The sequence below is a fragment of the Lepisma saccharinum genome, chromosome 7, assembly GCF_977018435.1.
Source record: "Lepisma saccharinum chromosome 7, izLepSacc3.1, whole genome shotgun sequence".
NCBI lineage: Eukaryota > Metazoa > Arthropoda > Insecta > Zygentoma > Lepismatidae > Lepisma > Lepisma saccharinum.
Window position 1 is genome coordinate 1,103,929 of NC_139235.1, and position 12,867 is coordinate 1,116,795.

Sequence of the window (12,867 nt, forward strand, 5' to 3'; positions counted from 1 at the left end):
TTTGGGTTATAACACCAACATATATGCTCAATGGAGTTATTACGATCCAGATATATGATTGTACTATGCATATGATTGTACTATGCATACATTTTTCTCAAGAGCTAAGAAAGTGCATCAAAGAATTTTGCAATTACAGAAGTTAAGCAACTAAAGAAACAGTTATTAATATTATTTGTAAGATAACTGAGACTACACCGCCAATTTGCAAGCATTTGTGATCATTTTATGTTGAGCTAAACTTTACTCCTTCTTGTGGCAAGAGCATAATGTCCGTACATTGTAAAAATTCATAATTATAATAAAGACGATTCTAAATATTTAGACCACACCAGGAGCAGATTAAAAATGAAATATTTCAAACAACTCGTGGTTGTAGAAAGATAAGAATAATAGGTGTCTGGTATCCATGTGGCACAAATTGGCGCTCCTCTTGCCAAAACTGCAGGCAGCTTTTCAAAGGTGTGTCAGCGAAAACAAAGGGGCCATCTTATGTGTTGATTATATGCTCATCCGACTGTATTGATCAGATCTCACATTTGTGCCAAGAGATGAGCATATTAAAAGAAAAAAACAACTAGAGAAGAGAGAGAGACATTTCTTCCACAACTGTAGTTTGGTATTTCCATGTTGGGAATTTGGATGTTTTCTGATTAATTTCAAAGGCCTTCATTAACTGAGAATGTGATGCCTGGGTCTGAGATGGTAGTGCATCACAGTTTGTTTCCGGAATTGGAAAACATGCAAATTTGCAAAGTGGAAACACCAAACTTCATGTATGAGGGACTGAAACTACATTGGCCACATCCATCATGAGAGTCCTTTTTATTTGTTAATTACTTACTATAACTCAAGTACCGAGAAAACTGAAGAAAAACAACATTTGCAACAATACTTTTATGTCTATATGCTTAATACTTTTAACTTTTCATAAATACACTGGTCGACAATTGATAGGAACAAACACATATTGACCCATATCTTTTTCGTACTTAACTCCGTGTCAGTTTGTTGCCAGAAAGAGACCAGTAGAGGGCAGCAAGGAATCGTTGCGCCCAGTCAGAAAGGAATGTGTGCGCTTGGAGCATCGTTATCAGGAAAAGACTGCAGTGTTGTGGCAGGAGGTGGTACCCACGTGAGACAGTCAAACACGGTAGAGGCCGTTGGCAGTGCAATACTGGTGTGCTACAGAAGAAGCATGTAGGAAGATGGTGAGAAGAGTACATTTAAGTGATTACGAACGGGGCAGAGTGGTTGGTCAGCTGGAGTCAGGGTGAAGTGTCACTGAAATGGCACGTGTTATGGGGGTATCGAAAACTGTCATTTCCCGACTTCAGAAAGCTACTCGTACCAGAGGAACAGCGTTGCGTATGAATGGTGGAGGTCGTGGAAGGTGTACAACTGCTTGCCAGGATCGGTACATCGTCCAGGTGGTGAAAAGGAATCGATCTGCCACTCCAGCCCAAATTGCTCAAGACCTTGTCGATGCTTCAGGTGTCCGTGTGTCCCCAAAAACCATTACACGATGACTGTATATGTATATGTATGCCCGGAAGCCAGTTAAGTGTGTGCCATGCAAACCAGCTCACCATCATGCCAGATTACACTGGTGTGTGCAGCATCGTAACTGGGACCAAGGCAGATGGGCAAATGTGATGTTCTCCGATGAATTGCGGTACTGTGTGACAAGTGATTCTGGACATCAAATGGTGTGGAGAGAACGTGGAACACAATATCATGCACCGCACATCAGTGAACGTGACAGGTATGGGGGACCCAGTTTCATGGTATGAGGGGCATAATGAAAAATGGGAAAACACCACTGCACATCTTCGCCGCAGAATCCATTACTGGAGCACGGTATTCTACCGAGATCCTGGAAGGTTATGTTCGCTTTTTTTCGGGGTGCAGTGGGCCCTGACTTTCTTCACATGGATGATAATGTGCATCCACACAGAACTGTCCAAGTGAGAGAAACTGGAAAGAGAAAATATCACCCGCATGGACTGGCCTGCATATTCACCGGATCTCAATCCCATCGAACATGCGTGGGATGCTTTCGGAAGGTGGGTTTCACAAAGGAATCCCCTACCCCGGACCCTCCAGGAGCTGAAAACTGCACTTCAGGAAGAATGGGACAATATACCCCTCATGCTCACAAACGCTCTCATCGACAGCATGCCAAACAGGTGTGCAGCTTGCTGTGCAGTCTGCGGTGGCCACACACCATACTGATTTCCTCTGGACCCACTCTACACATGCCAAATTGTGATTCATGTGCTTTCCTCACATGCTTATGCTGGTTTTGCTTTATGACATCCTGTTTCTTTGGTTGATGGGGAATCCCCGTCATCTTTTCTCAATAAACCTTAACTGATATCTGTACTTATATGTTGTTCACTTGTTGCACCCTGATCACGAAGTCAAAAGTTATTGGTCAAAACGTGTTTGTTCCTTAGCAATTGTTGACCAGTGTAATAAAACTTTAAACCATTTGTTCATATCATTCCGTTATCCATTAAGTGCAATTCTAAAATGTCGAGTGTAAACAATGCACAATGCATTTAATATGAGAGTAAAGGAGAAAGAAAGAGGGAGTGGGGTAAGGAACATGCCTAATAATCAATAAAGAAAATTAAACCCATATTGAAGATTCAGTACAACCATTAAAGTAGGGTCTACGAAGGTTCACGACAGCCTTTCGGAGTACTTGTTGCTTACCATTGTAGCAGAAAGAACAGTAGGCAATGCGAATTACCTGCAGCAACAAATATCTCAGTTTAAACATGACAGTCAACTAAGGAATAAAGACCAGTTTTGGCATGTACTTACTGTGTTCTCTAGCTTTCACCAGATCATGTGGCCTCCTCAGGAGATAGGACAAGAATAGTCAAGATTTAAGACATGGGAAGGTAAGTTAAGGATAAAAAAGGTTAAGAAGATAAAATACAGTGCAGTGCCCTGTCACTCCTTCCTATTTCATGTCTGGCTGGCAACTCAAGTAGGAAGGAATGACAGGGCACTGCACTGTCTTCTATCTTTTTATTGCCTTTTTATCTTTTTAACCTTAACTTACCTTCCCATGTCTTAAATCTTGACTATTCTTGTTTTACCTCCTGAGGAAGCCACATGATGTGGTGAAAGCTTGAGAACAAAGTAAGAACATGCCAAAACTGGTCTTTATTATTTAGTGAAGTGATTGCATGTGGTGTAAGTTATGCCTTATGACAGTGAACACTTATCCAGCTTGTTTATATTGAATCTGCAGTCTATTGGTGTAATAACTCTAATAAAGATGTCTTTATTATTATAATTATTAGTGATATAAGTAAATTTTTACGTCAGCAATTTCAAATTAAAATTATGAAATTTATGATGCAGGTTATCATAAAATTACTTTTCCATACCTTTTTCTTCAACTTTTTTGTTTGCCACTGTTTTCAATATTTGATACAAACCACATTTTTACCATTTCATCGTTAAATGTTGTGCTCTGATTTAAGAAATAACTTTAAAATCTCATTTTCAGCATCATGGAGTGTCAGTTGCACTCACAAGAACGATTAACTTTTGCTCACGTGCATGTGTACTGTTTTGCCAGAGACCACGTCTGCTTTTATTTCAGCCTATCCGTATTGTGGTGCAGACAAAGAATATGTTTCGAGGCTATTGCCCTTTTGTTTGCAACACAGTTTAAAACGTTCGGTGCAATGCATATATGTTAAGTCATTATTTGGGCTTTTTATTTGTCTAAAAACTGATATTAATATTTTTTAGTTTATAAGCATGATGCTATTGTCATACTGATGTAATTTTTATACTAATAAGAGGATGAGATTTTATTAACAGTAGTAATGTACTTTTAGTGTATACAAATTTATTTCCATTTCAACCAGTACTGAGCAGATATCAACATTGAAAAATATCACATTCTTGTTGAGTGTATTGACACTTATACCCTTAGAGTGTATTTTAGTCTTCCCAACCCATTGTCACATGTGTTGGGACTTGATGTGTGTGTGTTTGTGTGTGTATATTTTATGTACACACACACACACACACACACACCCAGAGATTCCTCCTGTTGCACTGTGAAACAAGGTAGCCAGAAGTGCTGCACTTTGAAATGGAATTCTTACATGTTAACTACTATAAATATTCTGAACATCTTTAAATTGATGCAAAGGATGTCTACCAGTCATGCAAGTCAAGAAAATATGCGGAAATGAAGTTCAAAAAGTCATTAAAAGTCAATACATAGGGGCATGCATATTTCGTTTTTGACGAAAAAACGAAATTTTAAAAAACACATTGTAGTGTTAATTTTTCATGTTTTTGAAAGGTGTGAGATGCATTTTGTGACCATGTTTTGTCACGAAATAATGCGAAATGAACTGCAAAAAGTGAAATTAACTCTTAAACACGAAATTTAGGGTTTATTCACCGACGTGACACCTTCCGAGGTCTGAATTATCCTGAGAGTTATGCAATTCCCGGAAAAGTGAGTAATTCTGCTGTTAATATTGGAGAAGCAAAAATGGACTCCTTTACACAGAAATAAACTTAATACTCGGATAACTACATAAATGGGCTATTAGAAGTGAAATGTTAATTCTGTGGAATAAGTGTAGTTTTTAAATCAAATTTAGGATTATATTCACAATTTTAAAACCAAAATGTCTTTTTATATACCACTTTTCATCCAATTTTTCACCGCTATAACACCGATATTTTATTTTATTTACCGCTTTTGAACCCGAAATTGACTCAGTTTTTGTATCGAAATTTTGCTTTTTTATTTACCAACAATATGTGCATCTATCAATACATTATACTTGTGGTCAAGAATTTTGCTATCACAATGACTGGTTGTTTTAGTTTATTTTACTTCAATTTTCTGCTCCTTTTGGCTAATCACGAAGATGAGGATGAATAGTGGTATGATAAGATGGATGAAGGGATAATCACAAATATATAGGGACAACAACATGAGCCCCACATAAGATTATTCTAGCTGTGAGTCCCGATGCCAGATCCTTGCTAGTCTGCCAAATGCAGTCCAGGATGCATTAATAGATGAAGCAAGTGTATTTCTCTTGTTAAATACAGCTTCAGGTTTCATCTTAACTGGCCTTTTGGTAGGGGTTTTTCATTAAATATTTATTTTCTTAATTGCTAATTTCAGACTTGACCTAAGTAAGATAAAAGATACAAGGTCAAGAATTTTGCATTTATTATTTTGGTAGACACCCTGATACAGGATTTATTTATTTATTGAGTTGGTGTTTTAAGTCCACTTTATGCACAGTAACACTCATGGATGTAACTTGGGACCTAACTTTGAGGGGGCAGAATTAAACTTGGGCCTAATTTTGAGGGGGCAGAATTAAACTGTGCCTAATTTTGAGGGGGCAGAATCAGACCTGGGGCCTAATTTTGAGGGACTAGAATCAAACCTGGGGCTTAACTTTGGGGGAAGAGACTAAAAGTTTTCCATCTCATAAGAATAGCATCCAGGATCATTCGCTAAGTAACTGTGACATTCGCGAAATTACAAATATTATTTTTTATTAATTTGCTCCTCAGGCCCCCAACTTAGTAAATTTTGTAAATTTTAATAAACCCAAAATTTTATTTTGGGGAGGACAGTAACCCCCTTGGCCCAGCCAAGTTGCACCTATGGTAAGGCTGATCGGCACTGGACCTACAGTTTAAAGTGGGATCCGAACCACTATGTGCCTACACCGAGTATCGAACCCGGAACCCCTTGATGTCAATGCCCCTGACACAGGATTCAAACATCAGTATTAGTATTGTGTGGTAAAGTTCCCTACTTCTGCATTGCTCTTTTTGTTGTTATCTGATTAATTTGGAACAATCCCTGCCTTCATTTTACCATGAAGATTTTTGATTCATTGATTTGGTGATATTGCTTTGCTTTTCTACCACTTTTAGCTAAGTGAGGATAAGTGATGATATGATGAAATTGATGAAGGGTCACTCACAAGGAACACCCATGGCCAGTGTGGGATCTCTGGCATCATAGTGCTCTGTGCTACCCACTCCAACATTGGAGATCGTCTTTGTCCATCTAGGATGGAGATGGGTTACTGTTTTGTTAGCTGGTGTTACTGGAAGCAGAGATCTTTCGAAATTAATTGTCTAACATCAAAAAGAGAAATACTGAACCTTACCACACAATACTTTCACTACATGTACTGTACCCCATCATGAATCAGTACCAGTCGAAGTCTGTAACAGTGTTGGTATTAATTCAGTGTGATAACAGCTCAGTCCTAAGTTCAACATATGAGTGCATCTTTTTCAAGACAAGAGCTGGAATAAATCAAATACTCAATATGCTGACCAAAGCAGAATTTATTTTATTTTAAAACATAAACTATACGTTACGTTTCAACCTTCTAGCAAGGTCTTCTTCAGACTCTGTACCAAGTACAAATGAAACAAGGTACAAAACAGGAAAATACACAAAAATCACTCCCCTACAGACACAAGATTATTAGAAAGTTGTTATCTGGAACATTCGAAATGAGAGAAATGCTATATTTAAGCACACAAGAGAAACATAGAGTGGGATGAGGCTAAGCAGATAGGAAGGGAGAAGAGAATACTAGAAAGGGGAAGAGGAAACAATGAACTGGAATTGGGGACTGAAGATAAACAAAGAATGGAAGAAGGTGTTACAAACAGTGGAAAGGACAAGAGCGAAGGAGGAGAAAAGAAGGAAGAGGAATGAAGAAGGAAAAAGAGTGTGAGATAAGGAGTCCAACCACGTTCCAGATGAAAGGAAATGTTTATCTAAATCGCCTGTCAGGTGAAACAACAGTCGACAGGACAAGGCCACCTGCTGGAACACCTGGAAAGGAATGTTCCAGATAATCAACTTTCTAATAATCTTGTGTCTGGAGGGGAGTGATTTTTGTGTATTTTCCTGTTTTGTACCTTGTTTCATTTGTACTTGGTACAGAGTCTGAAGAAGACCTTGCTAGAAGGTTGAAACATAACGTTTAGTTTATGTTTTAAAATAAAATAAATTCTGCCTTAGTCAGCATATTGAGTTTTTGGTTATCATCGAAACAAGGCTTAATGGTGTTATCATTGGAATAAATCAAATAATAATTATGAAATTTTAACAATCACATTTTAAGTTAAAATGAGCAAAGAGGTATTTTGAAAACTATCGCATCATTTTTTAAAAAGTTCTGTTTTTAATTTTATTGCTTTTCTATCTTCTATGTGTTGAAACAGATGCACTAAATTTTGAGCCACTACTATCGTTGCCACTAATTCTACAGTGCCTGCAGCTGCACAGATAGTCTAGAAATATTTATTTATTAACAGATTATTAAATTTTTAATATATTAATTTAGATGGTTCTATACATAATTTCTAACACCTAATACTGTAAATATTGTAGTTGAAGGGTGAAAGGACAGTACTAATTAATTAACATCAGTGCATTTTTTTTGTTTCTGTTTTATTTTTTCTAGAGTATAGAATTTTTTATCATTGCAAGTATTACCTCTGATAAAGTGAACTTCAGAATGCCATTTTTGTCATTTTAAAGATGGTGCCTCCTTCACATGGTTGCACCAGTGAAGATTTGTGGTTTTTAGCCCTCTGGAAGCCTAGAACAAATAGAAATTCTATGGCAAATGAAAACTCATTATCTCTATGCATACTTACCACACATCGTATGACAGTGCCTCAGTTTGCAAGGCAGATGCATGGAAAGACCTTTGCAGTGACTTACGTGTGACTGCACGTCCATCTCAAAAGGTTCTTGTTCATGAAATATATGAACATTAACTCAGACTTGAAATTATATGTAGACCAGCAATTGGTGTATGTTAAAATGCAGCAAACGTGTGCAACCATACACGAAGAAATGTACTCTCCCTTGTAATATGCTGTTTGACACAGAATCATCAGTTGCCATAGTACATGTACACCTACCTCTTTTCCAACATGATAAACTTATTTCTTTGTACAACCTACTGGACATGATATGCCTGCAACTGAACATTCCTTCATAAAGTCACAATCAGAATAAGGCTTGCGACATTTGGAATTTTTTTCACTTACAATTAAATTAGCCTTGACAGTTTCACTAACCTCATCATTTACTTGTGAAAAAGCTGTTGTTCATCATGCAAATGATTCTTCAAATTTTGTTTTTCGTCTTTGTGGCATCGTGTGTTTGATTTTTAATGCCTTTTAACGTTACGCCCATTTGCTGGTGAGATGTAGGGGCAATTACAGTAAAGTTGTCATCATATTTCACAGAATTGTGAAGTCTAGAAAAAAATGATACAGAATGATTGTAATCTGGTAAACAATTATGGTTATGATTATTAAAGTGGCAGGCTGGATGGGCCAGCTGTTGCATATGTGTGAGCTAGGGAAAGAATTAGATTTTTTGTATACACTACGAGTTTATTTGGTTTTTAGTTTCAGCATTTTTTATTATATCTTCAGGCAAATTATCCACAAAATTGATTCAAATTTCATAATGCATAACTAAATGATGGTGTGTGGTATTGATATTTAGTTTTATATATGAATTATAATTTTGCTAATTAAGTCTGTTCTTTCAGGTATTCCAAAGGCAGCATTGATAGGTTTAACAAGCAGTAGAGCATCTACAGGACATGCTCCTTCCACTCCTAACTCCGGTCCCTCGTCTGCATCTAGCCTAAGTAGTAAGTCTATCATCCCATTCTTCATCTTGCCATCGAAGGTTCTGGGTTGCAGTCAATTCAGAACATTGATTTTTTTATCGTCATTCATCCTCATTGTTGTTATTAACATAGAGAGTTAGAAAAACTATGGTAAATAATCACATACTGGGTTGAGCAGGATGAATTGTATTGATTGATTGATTGATGTTTTATTTTACTTCGCTTTTTGTGCCACTTTTGGCTAATTTGCGAAGATTGGGATGAGTGATGACATGATGAAATTGATGAATGGACACTTCCAAACATCCATACTCAGGGCAGGATTCGAACCCGGGACCTCTGGTGTCGTAGCACGATATGCTAACCACTCCGCCTCGGGGCCGGCAGAATCAATTGTAGGATATAAACAGGGCAGGATATACTAATTAATAAAGCATGTATTTAAACCATGAGGAGTAGTGCATGGAATGCACATCTAATGCAATACGTATAATTGTTTGTAAGTATATTCTTATTTTTCTTAAGTCTATTGGAACTTACTTTCTGAATAGCCCTCATATATACACCCTAGTTTTTGTAGAATATAATTAAATACACCATATCTTTTTCAATGCAAAATGTATTGCCATCTCCTGGTGATATACACTAATGAAAGAACAAATCTATTTATTGAGAGAATTTCAAATACAGCACAGATGGCAATTTGCACTGAAATTGTCAACAATGAAAAGCAATAATAATAATAGTAATAATAATAATGTATATAATAATAATTTTAAAATAACAAGATAACACAAAAATGAAAGCAAATTCATAAAAAAAATTGGTAAAAGATTACACTATTTGATATTATTTACAAACATCTGATGGTAGACCTAAAGGCATACTTGGAGGAAAATATATCAATGTGTGGAATGTCTGTAGAAGAGAGAAAGATATCTTTTTTTTGAATTTCTAATCTAGGTTTTTTTTGTGTAAAATAAGCTTGTGTTAAGTGTTGTGCCCATAGGTACTCGAAAGTGGAATTCCTGAAGGAGTGTGTTGCAGCGGATTTTGCCATTGACAATTTTGTATAATAATTGAAGTCTTCACAAAACATATTGGCACTTTGTATCATCAGAAAATTTATTTGAAATTTAATAAATAAAGTAAAGGTCTATAAAAAAGTAGAATTGTGAGTATGATATGAATTAGAATTATGAAATATTAACAAACTTAAAAATATTGTGAACTTTATTTGCTTCAGGTATGGTATCATCCCTTGGCCAGGAGCCGCGAGCGCAGTTAGCATCAGGTCGTCCAAAATGCAACAGCATACTTCATATGTTTGGCAGTTGGCTTTTCGAAGCAGCACACATTGGATGCGAGAGCTCATATCACATCAAAGGTATGTTAGTAATGTATGTAACATGTTGCTATGTGCTTCCTATGATTTAACTAGGGGTGACAAAGTTGATTTCTGATGAAGGAATTTCTGTGACGAGTCATAGTGATCCTCTATGGCAGTGGCATGATTTGCAACACAGGATAGTTAAATATGGAAGATTAGACACACACACAGGAGATGTACTATGTAGAAATTTTCAGCGAAAAATGCAGGCTCGATCAGGACTCGAACCTGGGTCTCTGGCATACCATGCTATTGCTCTCGCTGTTTTACCTGCATGTAATCGTCTCTGTCAGTGCAACCTCAACAGGATCTGTTGCCTTTGAAACACAGTAGACTTCGACGTTGCCTGTTTCCTCCCAGAGTAGAGATGTTAATTATTGAAGATTAGACACACATGTACGTAGTACATCGGAGAGGAACCAGGCAATGTTGAAGTCTACTGTGTTTCAAATGCAACACATCCCTCTGCGGTAGCACTGACAGAGACGATTCCATGCAGGTAAAGCAGTGATAGCGAAAAATCAGGCGAGACCAGGCTGGCTCGGTAGCTCAGTGGGTAGAGCAATGGTATAGTATGCCAGAGATCAGGGTTCGAGTCCTGATCGAGTCTGCATTTTTCGCTGAAAATTTCTATATAGGATAGTTAAACTCTGCAAAAGAGATTTCGTGAAAGGCCAAAATGCCAGAAAACTATCAGCCAGTATTGGAAAACAAAATTGAATGGATAATTTCTGGTAACAATATCTGTGGTATTAGAGGATACCGATCGCCATTGTGGCGCATCCTTAGTTTGAACTCACCATAACATTTCATCATTTGCCAAGACCTGCAATTTAAATACTACTTTGGACAGGACAGAACATTTAAATCCTAGGTTGGGTTAAACTCAAAGAAGTACTTTCCAATTCTAGTCATAGCGATATAGTCTTAATATAAGATACTTATTGTTGAAATTGCGGTGGAAAATGCGATAGCATTGATGCTTGTAAAATCTGTAATGATCTATTTGTATTGATATATCCTGACCGTACATTTTTCTTCCGAAAGGTATGGAATCCAGTGTTAAGCGACCCAGCTCTTTGCTACTGGATGGAAGGAAAACCAGCATCTCTCAGCCGAACTCCCTGACCGACATGGTTGAAATTCCATCAGGGCTAACTATAGATAAATACGAAGCTGGACGTGCCGAAGCTGTTGGTGCTTTGTGCCGAATCTTCTGTTCCAAAAAGACTGGAGAAGAGATCCTTCCTGTTTACCTGGCAAGGTTTTATTTGGCCTTGCAGCAAGGCCTCAAGGTTTCTGATGTGAGTTCATATCTAATTATGGTGTATAAATTGATGTGGAACACTTATCTGTAGGGCCACATGTATTTGCAGTGACTAAAAGATCAAGATTTCGGAACAAAAACTATGTACATTTCGGGATCAAAAGCGGTACATAAAATAGCATTTCAATGTTATATGATGAATATAACACTAAGTTTGATTTTAAAAACTACAGTTATTACATAAGTTAAACATTTCGCTTCAAATAGCACATTTATGTAGTTTTTAAAGTTTTACGTTTATTCCTGTGTAAAGGAGTCTATTTTTGCTTCTCAAATATTTACAGCAGAATTAATCAATTTTCCGCGATAACTCGCAGGACAATTCAGACTTCAGAAAGTGCCACATTGGCAAATAACCTCTAAATTTTATGTCTAAGAGTTTATTTCACATTTTCCAGTTCATTTCGTATCATTTCATGACAAAAAGTGAGGAAAATTTAAGGCTTAACATCTTTCAAAAACATGAAAAATGAACATTACAGTGTGTTATTTCAAATTTCGTGTTTTCGGGAAGAATGAAATATGCGTGTCCCTACTTATCTGGTGCTGGCAGATATTCATTTAGAGCGCTCCTTATACACTTGCTGTACCAATAAATACATTTAGTCTGTTGCTGTACCAATAAATACATGTAGTCAAATGTTTTAGCCACTAAAGTGGTTAATCACTAGGGTACTGAATTTTACCTGTTTTGTTTAAGTTTTTCGAGGCTAACTGTGCATTTTTATAGTGTCTATAAATGCCTACTTTGAGGTTTAGTGTTTATTTTTATATAATTTGCCTAAAAAATGCCTTCACCATTGCCAATTAGACCTCCTTAATTGTAATGTAATTGCTATCAGGTTCTATAGGCCACCTAATGATTCGGATCTCACTTTAAATTGTAGGCCCAGTCCCGTTTAGCCTATCTGTGCACAAAGTGGACTTTAAACAAAACTCAAAACATTACTAATGGTTTGTTCACCTCCTTTATTAATACATCTAATTAGGTGATTTCAATAGATTCTAACTATCTAACTAACTCTCTAGCCTTCTTAAACCCGGAGGTTCATGGCTGCAGCAACACAGGCCTTCCATATGTCCCTATCTTGAGCAAGATCTATATACTCTTTTCCATCTCTACCGATTTCCTTTAGGTCCATCTCAACGTTGTCCCTCCATCTTCGTCTTGGCCTTCCTATAGGTCTCTTACCATCAGGTTTCCCAACAAGAATCCTGTGAACTCCTCTTTCCTCTCCCATTTGTGTCACATGGCTTGCCCACCTAAGTCTTCTTGATGTAATTATTCTAATAATATCTGGACATGAATACAAATTATGTAGTTCTAAATTATGTAACCTTCTCCACTCACCTGTCTCCTCATCCCTTTTAGGTCCAAATATTTTCCTAAGGATCTTATTTTCAAATACTCTCAATTTGTGTTCCTCTTTCAATGTAAGGGACCAAGT

At 37.0% G+C, this 12,867-nt stretch overlaps 1 protein-coding gene across 8 annotated transcripts in view; it reads left to right on the top strand.

Moving 5' to 3' along the window:
- LOC145989681 (ral GTPase-activating protein subunit beta) overlaps positions 1–12,867 on the top strand; it is a 112,606-nt gene that overhangs the window by 34,454 nt on the left and 65,285 nt on the right. For all 8 annotated transcript variants that reach the window (XM_083124895.1, XM_083124896.1, XM_083124899.1 and 5 more), the window contains 3 exons: positions 8,619–8,723; positions 9,949–10,089; positions 11,140–11,396. In XM_083124895.1, coding sequence (XP_082981021.1) covers positions 8,619–8,723; positions 9,949–10,089; positions 11,140–11,396 — 503 coding nt within the window. The remainder of the gene's footprint in view (positions 1–8,618; positions 8,724–9,948; positions 10,090–11,139; positions 11,397–12,867) is intronic.